This window comes from Pseudorca crassidens, chromosome 11, assembly GCF_039906515.1.
Source record: "Pseudorca crassidens isolate mPseCra1 chromosome 11, mPseCra1.hap1, whole genome shotgun sequence".
Lineage (NCBI taxonomy): Eukaryota > Metazoa > Chordata > Mammalia > Artiodactyla > Delphinidae > Pseudorca > Pseudorca crassidens.
Genome location: NC_090306.1, coordinates 20,145,048 through 20,160,773, shown reverse-complemented (window position 1 = coordinate 20,160,773; position 15,726 = coordinate 20,145,048). Strand labels below are relative to the sequence as shown.

General features: G+C 37.5%; 1 protein-coding gene across 13 annotated transcripts in view; it reads left to right on the top strand.

Moving 5' to 3' along the window:
• DNAI7 (dynein axonemal intermediate chain 7) overlaps positions 1-15,726 on the top strand; it is an 80,989-nt gene that overhangs the window by 49,050 nt on the left and 16,213 nt on the right. For 11 of the 13 annotated variants that reach the window (XR_010932292.1, XM_067695939.1, XM_067695937.1 and 8 more), the window contains 2 exons: positions 11,699-11,774; positions 14,342-14,502. The exons of 1 other annotated variant lie outside the window; for it this stretch is intronic. Coding sequence is in view for 11 of the 12 variants with exons in the window: in XM_067695939.1 (XP_067552040.1) it covers positions 11,699-11,774; positions 14,342-14,502 (237 nt within the window). In the remaining variant the exon portion in view is untranslated. The remainder of the gene's footprint in view (positions 1-11,698; positions 11,775-14,341; positions 14,503-15,726) is intronic. One more of the 13 variants, XM_067695931.1, reaches the window with a different exon arrangement.

Here is a 15,726-nt window from a genome sequence, read left to right as displayed (position 1 = left end):
CATCCGAAAAGATGCTTGATATGATTCCAGTTTTCTTAAATTTATTAAGATTTGTTCTGTGGCCTAACATATGATCTACCCTGGAGAATGTTCCATGTGCACTTGAGAAAGAAGGGTATTCTGTTGCTTTTGGATGAAATATTCTGTACATGTCTGTTAAGTCTATCTTGTCTAATGTGTTGTTTAAGGCCAATGTTTTCTTACTGGTTTCTGTCTGGATGATCTATCCATTGATGAAAGTAGGGTGTTAAAGTCTCCTACTACTATTGTATTGCTTTCTGTTTCTCCCTTTATGTCTGTTTGCTATATGTATTAGGTGCTCCTATGTTGGGTGTGTGAATATTTACAAATGTTATATTCTTTTATTAGATTAACTCCTTTATCATTATGTAATGACCTTCTTTGTCTTTTATTACACCCTTTTTCTTAAAGTCTATTTTTGGTGATAAAAGTATAGCTGCCCCAGCTTTTTTTTGGTTTCTGTTTGCATAGAATATCCCTTTTTATCCTTTCACTTGCAATCTGTGTGTGTCTTTATATTTAAAGTGAGTCTCTTACAGGCAGCACATTGTTGGGTCTTGTGTTTTTATCCATTCAGCCAGTCTGTGTCTTTTGATTGGAGAATTTACCCCATGTACATTTAAGGTATTTATTGATAGGTATATACCTACTGCCATTGTGGTCATTGTTTTCTGGATGTTTTGTAATTCCTCTGTTCCTTTCTTCTTTTCTTGTTCTCTTTCTTTACAATTTGATGATTTTCTGTACTGGTATGCTTAGATTCTTTTATCTTTGTCTTTTGTGTATTTACAATAGGTTTTTGCTTTGTGGTTACCACGAGACTTACATAAAACAACTTATATTTATAACAATCTATTTTAAATTGATAGCAATTTAAGTTTGAATGTATTCTAAAGCTCTACACTTTTACCCCCCACCACGTTTTATGTTTTTGATGTCATAATTTACATATTTTTATCTTGTGTTATTCTCAACAAAATATTGTAGTTATATTTATTTTTACTACTTTGTCTTTTAACATTCATACTAGCTTTATAAGTGATTAACCCACCATTTTTACAACATTATTCTGAATTTTACATATATTTTTCTTTATACTTTCATATGTTTTCCTGTTACTAATTAGCACCCTTTCATTTCAGTTTAAAGAAGTCCCTTTAACATTTCTTGTAAGACTGGTCTAGTGACGATGAACTCCTTTAGCTTTTGCTTGTCTGGAAAACTCTTTTTCTGTTCTTCAATTCTGTATGAAAACACTGACGGGTAGAGTATTCTTGCTTCGGTTTTTGTGTTTGTTTGTTTTTTTTTCTTTTAGCTTATTGAATACATTATGCCACTCCCTTCTGGCCTGTAAATTTTCTGCTGAAAAATATACTGGTAATCTTATGGGGGTTCCCTTGTATGTAAAAAGTTGCTTTTCTCCTGATGTTTTTTAAGATTCTTCCTTGTCTTTAACTTTTGACACTTTAATTATAAAATGTCTTCGTGTGGGTTTCTTTGAATTTATCTTTTTTGGTACTCTCTGAGCTTCCTGGATCTGAATGTCTGTTTCCTTCCCCAGGTTGGGAAGTTTTCATGCATTATTTCTTCAAATAAGTTTTCTGCCCCCTTGTCTCTCTCTTCTCCTTCTGGGACCCCCGTAATGCAAATGTTGGTCTGCTTGATGTTGTTCCATAAGTCTCTTAAGCTATCTTTCATTTTTCTTTTTGCTTGGGTGAGTTCTACTGCCTTGTCTGTGAGTTCTCAGATCGTTTTGTCTAGCTTTATCTAATCTGCTATTAAATTTCTCTATTGTACTTTTCAGTTCAGTTATTGTATTCTTTGGCTCTGTGACTTCTATTTGGTACTTTCTTATATTTTATCTTTGTTGAAATTCTCAGTATGTTCCTTTATTCTCCTAGGCTCAGTTAGCATCTCTACAACCATTGTTCTGAGATCTTTATCAGGTAAATCACTCATCTGTTTCACTAAGGTCTTTTTCTGAGGTTTTATCTTGTTCTTTTGTTTGGAATATATTCGTCTGTTTCTTCACTTTTCTTGACTCTCTGTATTGGTTAGATAAAACAGCCACCTCTCCCAGTATTGAAGGAGTAGTCTAGTGTAGGAGATGAAATATATCCTTCAACACTACCTTGGTTGTCTCTCAATTCTTTGTGATTGTCCAAGCACCTACTTTATTTTTAGTGGCTCCCAATTGTTGAGGCTGTGCCAAGACCTGTCAGTGTCCCAAAAGGAAGGAGGAGCTCAGTGAACACCTAGGTCCAGGCTGATTGGAAGCCAGACCTTCAAGCAACAAATTTTAAAGTGTACAAGTATGCATCTTTCAGGGGAGGACTGGGAGATAGTCTTCTGGGATCTTCTGCTCCCTCTGAGCTGAGCCTTGAGGTGATAGCCAGTTAAGAACTGTTTCTTTCTTTGCTACCATCCTGTTGAACTCATGAATACAAGCTCTGCTGGCCACCAGAACCAGGCAATCAAGGGCCAGGCCCTGGGCAGCAGCCAGCAAAACCAGGGTACCAAATGTAGAAACCAGGGCACCAGACACATGTAGAAGCTTCCCCTGGGAAACACTGGTGCTCAAGAGTGATAGTGCCTTCCTTCTGAGGTCTCTAGGGAGGATTACAGTGGGCCCTTAGATGTGTGTTCAGTTAGAAGCCTACCCCTCACGCCACAGCTATGAAGATAAACTAATAGGCCTCTTTCACAGAAAGACTGAGCTCCTGGGTGTGTCGCCTCTCTGCTGTGCCTTGGGGGTGGTAGCCAGTTAAGAGCTCTTTCTTCATTTGTTTCAGTCCCTGGGACCTGTGAATGTGAGCCCCACCGGCCACCAGAGACAGGTGAGCAAGAGGTGTCCGCTGGGTGATACAAGCTCCTTTTTGGGAGATCCTGGTGATCTGGACCAAAATAGGAGAGCACAAAGATATGGTACCTGCTGGCCTCTTGTTTTTGGAGAGTAATTCAGTAGGCCCCCTAGCTGTGTGTTAAATAGTAGATGCCTACCCCTCAGGCCTACGCTTTAAGATAATCAAATAAGCCTCTTTCACAGAAAGTCGGGTTGCTTTTCAGTTGGCCACCTCTGCCCTGGGCCCTGGGGCAGGTGAGTCTGCACACAGGGGCCTTTTAAAAACTTCTTCTCAGTTTGCATAGCCTTCTGGGTCTGGTGGAAGCAAGCCCTCTTGACTTTCAGAGCTAGATGTTTTGGGGGCTAGTTTCTCAGGTGCAAGTCTTAAAAGTTGAGGCGTGACGTGCAGTTCAAACTCTTTGTTCCTTGGGGAGAAGCTCATGTTTGTAAGTTCCCTCCTGATTGTGATTTGCTGTACAGGGGCGGGTTTATGGCGAGATTGTGTCCCAGCCTCTCCTACCTGCTTCTGTATGGGCTTTTTCCCATTCACCCGATGTGTAGGAGTCACTCAGCTAGTTTTTGGGGTTTTTTCAGAGAAAATTGTTCCGTATGCAGCTGTAGATTGAGTGTGTTTGTGGGAGGAGGTGGCTTCGGGATATTCCTACATCGCCATCTTGGACTAGAACGTATATACTTTTATATGGGAAAATACCTAAGATGCATTGTTAAGATTTTTTTTTCAAGATACAAAACTATATTTGCAATAGGGTTCTGTTTTTGTAAGGGAAAAAAAATACTTATTTGTGAAATCGTAGAAAACAATCTGGCAGCCTGCTTATCCAAACAGTGGCTATCTTGGAGCGGCGGGGAGGGAGTGTGAGAAGGATGGGATGATGATATACTATCAGTGATATTTTATTCTCTTTACAGTTCTATATTGTTTGAATTTTCAATAAATATTCTGTCCTTGTGAAATTCCCTTCCTCCCGTCATCCTCATCCACTTTGCCTAACATCTACTTGTCTTTTAAGACTTAACCTTTGTTGACAAAAATTCAATTAACAATCAAGTTAAGAAGAAAAAATAGAATTTTATTTGAGCCAAACTGAGAATTATAACCTGGGAGACAGACTCTCAGAAGGTCTGAGAACTGTTCCACTTGTTAGAAGTCGAAGGCACAGTCATATACATTTTCAAGACAAAGGATTGTACATCAAAATCACACACTGACATTTTACATAAAGTTCACCAAAGATACATAATCCAGGTAAGCATGTACAAAGTGAGCAGTAAATCACTGTGACCCCTTACAGAGTTGTGAAAGGATGCTAATCTGAGAAGTTACTTTGCTGACATCAGAAGAAAGGATAAAAACATTGATCTTTGTGGCAGGCGTTCCCACCTTTGAGGATGTCTGGCTAATGTATAACTCAGATGCACATTGTACATTAGGGAGGGCCCAATACAGGCAGGGAATATGTTATGCTTAAATTTTCTTGTCCTGCTTTAAAATATAAATTTTATTTTATCACTTTCAATTTTACCTCCACAAAGTTCTCCCCTTATTTTCAGGCTAAATTAGATGTATCTCTATTATGCTTTTATCATTCTGTTTAATTATTAAAATTCTTAATTTAAACACTAAATTATGATGTCGAGGACGAGGATAAGGATATTCATATTTAGGATATGAATCATATTTAGGAAGGTAAGGATAGATTTCATATTTACAGTAAGCACAGGGCCTGGTACGCGATAGAGTTTCGATAAATGTTTATTGAGTGAATGAAGGAATAAGCGAATGAATGGACGGTTAAGTGATTAAAAGTAGGCCCTAACTTGAGTCTGATTTGTTGTGAACAACCTGTGTAAGAACAATCACTCGTATCAAAGAATTCAACCCGTCCCCACATTAAAATTATCCTGTGTTTTTGAGACACTTAAGACTCTCAGTTACAGTTGGGTGTGCTGGGAACCATTTCTGTCACTTTAGGGAATCTATAAGCTTGTCACTAGGGATTCTTGGGACCCTCTCCTCAGCAGTTGTGCCCTGGGGTGATCTGGCCTAGTACAGGTGGTGATAGGAAGGCTTCACTTCCAACCCCACAGCGGCCTCAGGAGAAGTGTGCTTCTTGCAGTCTGGTTGGAACTCAGAATGTGAAGCAATATTTATGGGCAGTGGTGAGATTTGTATTCCTTTATAATCACGGCAAAATAGAAACTATCATAACCTTAAATGTCACTCATAACACTGTTTTCTTGGTATGGTAAAATATGGTATACATTTTTTAAACTGGCATATAAATTGATGAAATTTAACTTGTATGTGTATGTGTACATGTGTTTGTGTGAGTGTATGTAAATTAGGGACTACCTGTAGGGTCAGTAGGCAAATTTACTGTGTTTTGGCTTTAGAGGAAGAGATTTCTCTATTTTTAAAATTTTTTCTTTAGGATAAGCTGCTTATTTTTATAATTTTATGTTGGCATATTGTAATATAATATTACATTTCTTATATCTTTTTAATACATTTGGAGGCTGATTGCAAGGCAAATATTAGTATAATAATGTAGGAATCTATGGCCCAAAATACTTTAATTATGCTTGATATGTGATGTGATTACAAATACCAAGTATTTAGTACTTTGTTAGTTTAAAAATTAAATCTCTTAGGTTTAGAAGATGGTCCAAATTGTCTTCCTTTTTCATGGGTCTATTAAGAATTTTGCCACTAGAGGGCTCTTAATACCATATTTTAGTTCATTTAAATGTGTAATAATAATATTTACAATAATGTCAGTATTGGCTAATACTGTCTTTCCAATTAATATATCTTAGAAAATTTTTCAAAAATTCTAATTTAAGTGTAGCAAAATATGAGAAATGTTGCTTTTTAAAAATAATAATTATCTTCAGAAATAGTTTGGTGATCTAAGGGGCATGCATGATATAATGGACCTTTGAACTTTTTAAAGTTCAAGTTAAAACTAGTCTTTGTCGGGCTTCCCTGGTGGCGCAGTGGTTAAGAATCCACCTGCCAATGCAGGGGACGTGGGTTCAAGGCCTGGTCCGGGAAGATCCTACATGTTGCAGAGTTAACTAAGCCCATGCGCCACAACTACTGAGCCTGCACTCTAGAGCCCATGAGCTACAACTACTGAGCCCGCGTGCCTAGAGCCCGTGCTCCGCAACAAGAGAAGCCATTGCAACGAGGAGCCTGCGCACCACAAGGAAAGTAGCCCCAACTCGCTGCAACTAGAGAAAGCCCCGCACAGCAACACAGACCCAGTGCAGCCAAAAATAAATAAATAAGCAGATACCAGATTTAACATAAATATGAGTATATATGTATTATATATTTAATATAAATATGAGTATATATAATATATAAAACATATATATGAAATATAAAATTTACTAAGTGCCTTTTATGAGGAATTTGACATGATTGTGGATAAGTGTAACAGTTACCGCACGTTTTGATGTGTGCAATGAGAGATATTAGGCATGGGAGTTAAGAGATCAAAATGAATTTTAAAAAAAAAAAAATACCAGAATGAACAGACCGGAAGTCTTCTCTGATGAGGTAACCTTTGAGCTAAATCTTTTGATAGGCATGGAGGAGTTGAGATGGGAAGGAAAGGAAATTGTTCTGCTCAGAGGGAAAAGTGTGGAGGCATGAAATAAATAGCCTTAGAGATTCAGGGACTTCTTGGCATCATCATGGATAAATTAAAAATCTATGAGGATAACCCTCGTGCAAAACCTAGCTTTAGCATTCATCACCCTTTAACTTCCTACAGACTTACTTCAGCCTGTTTCCCCGGTCATACCCTGGACCTTGTTCTTATTTCTTTACTCATTCAGCAAATATTTATTGAATGCCTACCTCTATATGCCAGGCACTGTTCTGGCCCTCAGAGGGCAGTGGTAAAGGACCAATGAGATTCCTGCTCTCGCAATTTACTTGCAAGTCAGGAGAAACCAACAATAAATAAGAAAAAACTGGAAAATAGCAGATACTAATAAATGGCATGCACAGAATTAATCAGGGTGGTAACTAGATTGGGTGTTTAGGGAGGGCTTGTATGATGAATTATTATTTAAGCTGAAACCCAAATGACCAGAAGGAATCAGCTATGTAATTATTAGGGTAGAAATATTCTGATCTGAGGGTAAAATTACTGCAAAGGTCATAAGACAGGAGTGAAGCCCAGGAAGAAGGCCAGTGGACTGATGTACAGTGGGCAAAGAGGAGAGTGACATGTGATGACGTCAGAGAGAAAAGCAGAAGCGAGGTGAAGCAGGGCTTTGTCGGCCAGAAGAAGAAGTTAAGATTTTATTGTAAATGCAGTAGGAAGGCATTAGAGGGCTCTAAGTATGAGAATGGCATGATTTATCACCTTGAAAGGTTATTCTGGCCATTACATAGATAAAAAAATTGTGAGAGGCCAGAGTAGTAGCATGGTATTGAGTTCAGTAGTACTAGAAAGGCATGAGAAGTCATGGTGGCTTGGACAAAGGTGGTAGTAAGAGACATGGAAAGCTGGATATGTTTGGGAGGCAAAATAAACAAATCCGGCTGAGTTTTGATTTGGGGAATTAAGAAGATGGTAGCGCAGTTTACTGAGATGGACAAGTATGGGCTGAATTGGTTGAGAGTGACAGAAACCAGAGGATTTTGGTGGGGACATGGTAAGTGTGGAACACACAAATGGAAATGTCAAGTAGGCAAACGTGAATCTGGAGTTCTGAGGAAAATCAGATCCAGCCACCGTGTGTGTGTAGACTGTGTCTTTCCAGGGCTGAGCAGCACAGTGTATGTGGTCTGAAGATCATCACTAGCATGGATTTGGGAACCACCGGCCTATAGATGGTATTAAAGCCACAGGAATGAATGAGGCTTCGGCCCACTCGGGGTAATCATTCGTATCTTTTGTACAAAATGAAGCATACGATGCTGAATTTTCAAAGGTCATCTTCAATTCCTTATCAAGAGCCAATTCCAACACTTTATTCTGAAGCTGTAGTTAAATTATCTTTTGATGATGAAAACATTGGATTTCAGATCAATGAACTTCCTTTGTGTAGATATTCTCTTGACGGACAGTAAAATTCAAGACATTCTATCAAATGTGTACAGTATTCAGTACTGACATTTTGCAGATGTCCAATATCAAGATCACCTATTTCATTGATAATTTTTTAAATTTATTTATTTATGGCTGTGTTGGGTCTTCGTTTCTGTGCGAGGGCTTTCTCTAGTTGTGGCAAGCGGGGGCCACTCTTCATCGCGGTGCATGGGCCTCTCACTATCACGGCCTCTCTTGTTGCGGAGCACAGGCTCCAGACGCGCAGGCTCAGTAATGGTGGCTCACGGGCCTAGTTGCTCCGCGGCATGTGGGATCGTCCCAGACCAGGGCGCGAACCCGTATCCCCTGCATTGGCAGGCAGACTCCCAACCACTGCGCCACCAGGGAAGCCCCATTGATAATTATTGATATCAAGTCTCCCATGTTCTCTTCTAATATTTTCATGATTTTTGTGGCTTTTGATTGGTTTAGTTATGCCTTCACATTTAAATCTTTTATCCATCTGGAATTTATTTTAGTGTAAAATGGGGAGAATCTAAATTTATTTTATTTCAAATCTTAGCCAGCTGTCTCAAAACACTTACCATATAAACCTAGGCTTTTTCTATTGATCTGAAATGCCATATGCTAAATTCCCAAGTGGATCCTGAGATCTGTTTCTGGAATTTCTAGTCTGTTTCCATGATCTTATTCATGACCCAGGTTATGTTTTTATATCAAATTCAAATTACACATATATTAAAAGAATTTCCACACTACAATAACTGCACATTAATCAAGTTACGATGAAAAATTGCTTGTGTTCTGTGAAGTTCTTCCCTGTTATAAGCCAATTCCTATACCTGTTGAACCAAGGTGTCATTGAAAAGTTATACTTTAACTACCTTCTCTGCTTCATACTCTGTCAACATTTCCAGGCAAACAGTTTTAAGAAATGTTATTTTTTAGATAGATTTATTATAAATCTATAAATTTAGTGCAATTCAAATAAAAATTCCAGTCGGTAACTGTTGAGAGTTGAAAAAACACTATTAAAATTTAGCTAGAAGAAAATAAATACATGGAAAAATTTCTAAAACAATTATGATGAAAGAGGACTTTTCATTAGCAGATATAAACATGATATCAGTATGAAGAAAGAAGTATTTTTTTTCGGTTACATTGCCAACAAACACAAGGAGTTTTAGAATGTATAAAACTATGAAGGCTTATAGTATCAATAAATGTGGTTTGGAGTTTAATTATTGTGCAGGAGTATGTTCTAGCTGCAATGACAGGAAAACATTCTAGAATAGTTATTAAGATTAAGGAACTTGCATCAGAATGTAAATTGACCCATTGCTTCCTTCCTCCAGAAGTCTAACTTCAAGAAGAGTCAATTGAACTAAAAAGTAACATAGAATTATAAAAATTATGAATTATATAAAGGCAATGTGTTGACTTAAATACAAGATTATTCTCTTATGTGATAATACGGACACTGATAAATTCTTGTTGTTGCATACTGAAGTACTGTGGTTATTAAGGGGAACGTTCTGTTGAGAAAGTCTAAATTCTTGGACTCCCTGCAAGGTAGAAAACCAGTTTGATCTACATGCTGAAGAATTCTCAACTCTTTGAAGATGTAAATTGGAAAGGCTGACTCACTTGTTGGTTTGATATCTTTGATATTATTGTTGGAGAAAATCCTTCCTGTAAGAAAGAAATGCAACTGGCTTTTTAATGGTAGATAATATCAAAGGCTGCCTAGATGTTCCATGGGCACCTCAAATGGAACATATCCACAATCAAATTCACTACATTTTTTCCCCAAACCTATTCTTCCTTTTCTTTTCTTGGTAATTGTTACCACCATCCATCTTATTACCTAAGCCAAGCATCTGTAAATCAGTCTCTGCCTGTCCGTTGCCTTACTTCTATATCCAGTTGCCATCCAAGTTATGTTGATTTACTTCCTTATCATCTCTCACATATGCTCCTTCTAATGGTCCTGATTGCTTCTATCTTGAGTTAGGCCCTGATCCTCTTACCTTGGACTTCCTACTCTTTACAAAGCAATACATTCATCAGGTGGGCACCAGAATACTCTTTCCAAATGCAGATTTCTTCCTGTTACTTTCCTAGTAAAAATCTTTTTTGGGCCCTCTTTTACCCACAGAGGAAGTTCTGGTCTTTAGAGTGGCATCCAAAGCTCTCCACAGGCTGGCCTGCCTCTCTCCAGCTTCAAATCTTTACACCCTCCCAGCCTGTCTCATTCCAACCATGCCTGCCTACTCAGGGGTGCTTGTAACCCTGTTTTGCTTCATACCTTTCTGCCTTCACTCATTAAAATTCCCTCCCACCATTTTGGGGAAGACCTAATTATCTTTCAAGATTTAGTTCAAACTTCACCACCTTTGGGTAGCGTTTCCTTTTTTCACCACCCACAGACTATTTTTCCCACAGAATTAACTCTTCTTCCTTTCTGTTCTATTGTGGACCCCTTACTACACTACAGCACCCACGAATGGTATTATGCCTGTTTGTTTACCTGCTTTCCTAATAGACTGGCAGCTCCTTAAGTCAGGGACCTTGTCTTTTCTTTCCTTTTGCTTCTAGCATCTACGGATGCCTGTACACTTTAGGCAGTCAATAAAAATTCTTTGAATGAATGAGTTAATAAGTGAGAAGTGTCAGAGGCCTGATGGAAAGAGCTGGCAGAGAATGCATAGTGTTAAAACTGGTCAAGAGGAAGATACAGGGCAATATCGTGATGAGAGTAGGGAAAAGATAATTTACTAAGGGGGACTTGGCTTTGTATGGTGGATGAGGGTGAGAGGCATGGTGGGATGAACTGGCATTAAGCTTCTGACTAGAATTCCGATATAAGGTTCTTTTATTGCTGTAGAAAAGTACAGGTGGTATTTGAGATCAAATGGAGTTTGCTGGATGTGATCCAGTTTGCAAATATTAGCACACACATACCAAATTTTCATAATACTGCATTTATCTAGTACTTTACAGCGTACAAAATTCTTTACTTTTATTATTTTGTTTGACCCTTAGACCAGTCATCTCCCTAAGCTTCAGTTCCCTTCTTTGTAAAATGAAAATAATAGCTATCTCTTAGGATTGTTTACAAGAGGTATAATATGTCTGGCACACAGTTACATACCAAATGGGTTGTTAGATCAGGCATTTGAGGTCCATAATGGTTAAATGACTTGCTCAAGGTCACAAAGGTAAGTTAGTGGCAGATTTAAATATAAATTCCTATGTCCTCTTTTTGTAGTATTCTTTTTACTACACCAGGATGTAATGATATCTTCTACATTACTTGGTACATAGCATCTTTAATTCCCCTCAGAGGCTTACCCAAAAGCAGGCTTTGGAATTAGTCTATCAGAGAGTTTATTGCCAAAATCAAGCAAAATCTAAAACTTGGCTAAAACCAAAATGCAAATACAAAATTTTTATAGCTTGCATTGCTTCCTAGTCTCTCTATTTTACACTTAGGGGTTTTCAGCAAAGAATCTGAGCAGGCTAGCTCCTGCCCTTGTGAGGTTCTGTGGAGATGGGCTCTCATTTAAATTAATTTTTTAAATATTGTTTTTGAATCCAGTTTTAGGCCAGAGCAAGTGTCCATCTGAGGCCCTGGAATTAAGGTAGCAGAAATCTAGTGGGAACTGGAACAGGAAGAGAGTGAATCTGGGCTGCAGCAGACACTGACGATCACACGCATCTGTCCTTGTGTTCTCTGTAGAGTTCTGTCCAGGAAGAATCTGAAGCCACAAAATATGAACTGGAGATGAAATTATTAAGTGAAACAGTTTCAGCAGGTATTCCTCTAAATTACATTTTTAGAATTTAATTTTATTGGGATTTTTCTGCTTACAAAAGAAATGCAGGGACATTGTAAAAAAAAAAAAAACTAGGATGTTGCAGAAGTATAAAGTGAAAATTCTTTCTCATCCCTCTTCTGATATAACCAATGTTAACAACTTTTTAAAATTTGTGCAATCTCTCTCTCTGTCTCTGTTTCTCTCTCTTTTGGTTTTAAATAAAACCATGGGATCATATCATACAGATGTTTTTGTTGAAAATTACTTTTTTTCACCTAACAGTATTTGTCATTGTACATACATACATAGAACACAATATATATTCTGCTTAAATGAATAATATTCAACAAGATTCTAAGTCAGAGCACATTGGTAACCTTACTTTTTAAAGTATCTGTATAATGTCATCCAATAATGGGACATTATTTAAATCCTTATTAGTAGACAATAAGGTTATTTCTAATTTTTTTTATTATTGCAAGCAGTGTTGTATTGAACATTCTCAAGCACACGTACATGATCAGAAATTTTTCAACACTTCTGTATTCAGTCTTATCCTGGCAAGTAGAAACTGGATATAGTTTTAATACGTCAAAATGATAGTGATGTCTAATTTGAAAATCTTTTGGTTTGAGATTTATATACGTGTTTTCCACTAACTTTATCATTATGCTTCTTTCCCAGTAACTTCTAAGGAATATACTTTTTATATATTTCTTAGCATATTTTTTTATAACAGGCTTCTTGTCTACTTCACTTTTTCCAATACACTTTTGTGTCAGCAGTCAACTAGGTTTATATCTTTATAATTTTTCTGTAATCCTTATGAGATAATTTTCCTGTTAGAAATATGATAATATATTCCATTCATGAAACTGTGTCAATAATACCAAGGTTTCTACATGGTGATCCCTAAATAATATATATCATAAATAGTCTAAATTGGGACACAGTATTCTTTCTGACTTTCTTTTCAGGTAAATGGACTATTAACTAGAAACATTTGAAAATTACTTAAGGTATACATTTTATTGAATGTATACAAGGAAAAGGGGGCAATTGCTTAACTGGTATTTTCTCTGGATATTTCCACTTATTTTCAGTGCCATCTCAGTGTGCTTCCTTTAATGGGAGAGGAAAATTGTAATGATAAATAATAAGACTAACAGTTCCTGAATTTTTACTATGGGCTTGGCACCAGTTCTAAACTCCTTTCTTGTATTAAATCACAGCTCCCCCAAACTGTAGAAGATAGATACTACTATTATATGCATTTGTTGAGGAAGGAACTGAGACTAGAGATGTTAATTAGCATATCTTGTATAAGGTCACACAGCTAGTCAAGGATGGAACCTGTAAGGGTCTGATTTCCTCTTCTTATCTATTACACTCTATTGAAAGAATTTTGGTGAAAGGTGGGAATGATGGTATGTGACATCAGATATCCCCTGATTGTGCACTGAGATTTATGAGATCATAGAATTTCCCTGTAAAATGTCTGAACACAAAGATTATCCAGTCCAGTTTCTTCACTTTCAAACCTCCATCCCTGTTTTTCTATAAGCTGGGCCTATTTTTGTTGAAAAAAAAAATTAGCTTTCATTTCATATATGGGCCAAAATTTATTTTTTTAACATTTTACTTCTTTCAGATTTTTAGCTCCATAATGTCCAATTTAAAAAAATTAATTTGTCAGTTATTAAATTTTGTGTTAAACCACTTTTGATCTTTTATAATGAAGGTTAGCAGGATATGCCCCCCCAAAATCTGTCACTTTGGCATAAGAATTATTTTGAGCTGAAAACAATTAAAAAGATGCAAGAAAAGGTCCTTACCCTCCTCCTATTTGCCTAAAAGCAGGGCATAAACTTTCAAAAGTGTTTTTCCTCCCCTCTCTACTAGGAGGGACAAAGGTTAAAGGTTAATTGCCAGAGACAAGTTTAGACCCTATCAGCCTGGAGAGGGTGCCAGAGGAATTTACATAACAGGCTTTATCTCTGCCCTTGGAAGCCTAAAACTGCTTTCCTTTGTCCTGTTATTTCTCCACAAATTTATTATTCTTTGTAGAAGATGCTATATGAGCCAGAGTTCTAAACCACCTCTTTGAGTTACTAATTTTTCTCAGGGTATCTCCCATGTATACATGAGGTATACATGTTAATAAACTCCTGCTCATTTTTCTCTTGTTAATCTGTCTTTTATTACAGGAGTCTCGGCCAAGAACTCAGAAGGGTAGCGGGAAAATTATTTTTCCTCCCATACAATAAACCATATTTTTAAAGTTTTTATGTTAATAGTAACACATCCTTATTGTATACAAATTCCTAAAACGTTAGTATATAAAATATAAATGGGGCCCTCCCCTGCACCCTAACATTACGCATGCCTATTCCCACTTTCAAGCTTAGCTTTGTGAATAGTTTTGAATCAACCACACTTTGAAAATGTTTAGCAGCTAAATAAAAACTTCATTTACCAGTATTAGAACATTTTCATTTTCCCGCTAAGAAAATACAGAAATGTTATGATCTGTTTAGAAACTGAACTAATCTGATGAATTTCAGCGCAGTTGTTGCTGTTAGAGAATGCCTCTGAAAAGCCATATTTCTTTGAAGAAAATGAGGTTGATTTATGCCAATTCACAGCTCTGGGTGGAGTGCACCACTTGGATATTTTGGAGCTTCCTCCACAGTGTAAACCGAGGAAGGGCTGGATGATTGTGGAAGTAGGTTAATTCTTGAATCAAAATTTATGAATAAAATAATTTCTCCTGCTTTTACTTCATCTCAAACGATCTAAACATCTAATGAATTTAACCCTATTAAGCAAGCACAAAGGAAACAATGTAATTTTAAACTGTCTGGAATGTATACATTTGAATCAGATACTAAAGGAAAGGAATCTGAAATAATATGGATTTTAAAACTAGAATTCATACATGTTAACTTAATTGTAAACCTATAGCACTATGATTATATTGTGCCAATTTGGCCTTAATAATGACAGTCTATTTCAGAGGCTGGCAAGCTTTTTCTGTAAAGGACCAGGTGGTAAATATTTTCAGCTTTGTGGGCCATACCAGCTCTGTCACAACTCCTCAACTCTGCCACTGTAACATTAAAACAGTCATATGTAAATGAACGGGCATCGCTGTGTCCCAGTTAAACTTTATTTACAAAAACTGGTGGTGGGCTGGATTTCTCGGGGACCACAGTTGGTGGACTCTGGTCTAAATCAGTGGTTCCCAGCATGTGGTCCCTTGACCAGAAGCAGCAGAATCACTTGGCATCATCTGGGAATTTGCTAGAAATGCAAATTCATGGGCCCCACCTCAGTCCTACTGAATCAAAAACTCTGGAGGTGAGACCCAGCAGTCTGTGTTTTAGCAAAACACATCCCAAACTTTGAGAACCACTGGTCCGGATCTTTGATATACAAAGTGTGGTCTGTGAACCTGAAGCATCAGCATCACCTGGGAACTTGTTAGAAATGCGTAATTTGGTGTTTCACCTCAGATCTACTTCATCTGCATTTTAACAGGACCCTAAGGTGATTCACATGCACATTAAAGTTTGAGAAGCACTGATCCAGGCAATGCCAATGCTGCTGATGTACAGATAACCCACAGGAGTAGTAAGGATACTGATGGTAGCAGTTGTTCATCATTTTTCAAGGAGTTTCTTCTCACTTCTGTTTCAATAAGCAGTAACACTTGCACTAGCACTGGCTTGGTTTAACTTTTGGTGGCCTACATCCCAGATACACCCAGTTATGTTGTCATGGCCCCTTCCTCCTTCTTTTCTTTCTCTCCTGCCCTTCTTTTCTTTCTCCCTGCTCCCTCCCAACCCCCTCCCATCCCCATCTCTCTGCTCTAACGCATCATGTCCATAGATGGTCAGGCACTTCTCACCCACAATCCTATCCATTAAGGATCTTCATGCATTCTTGA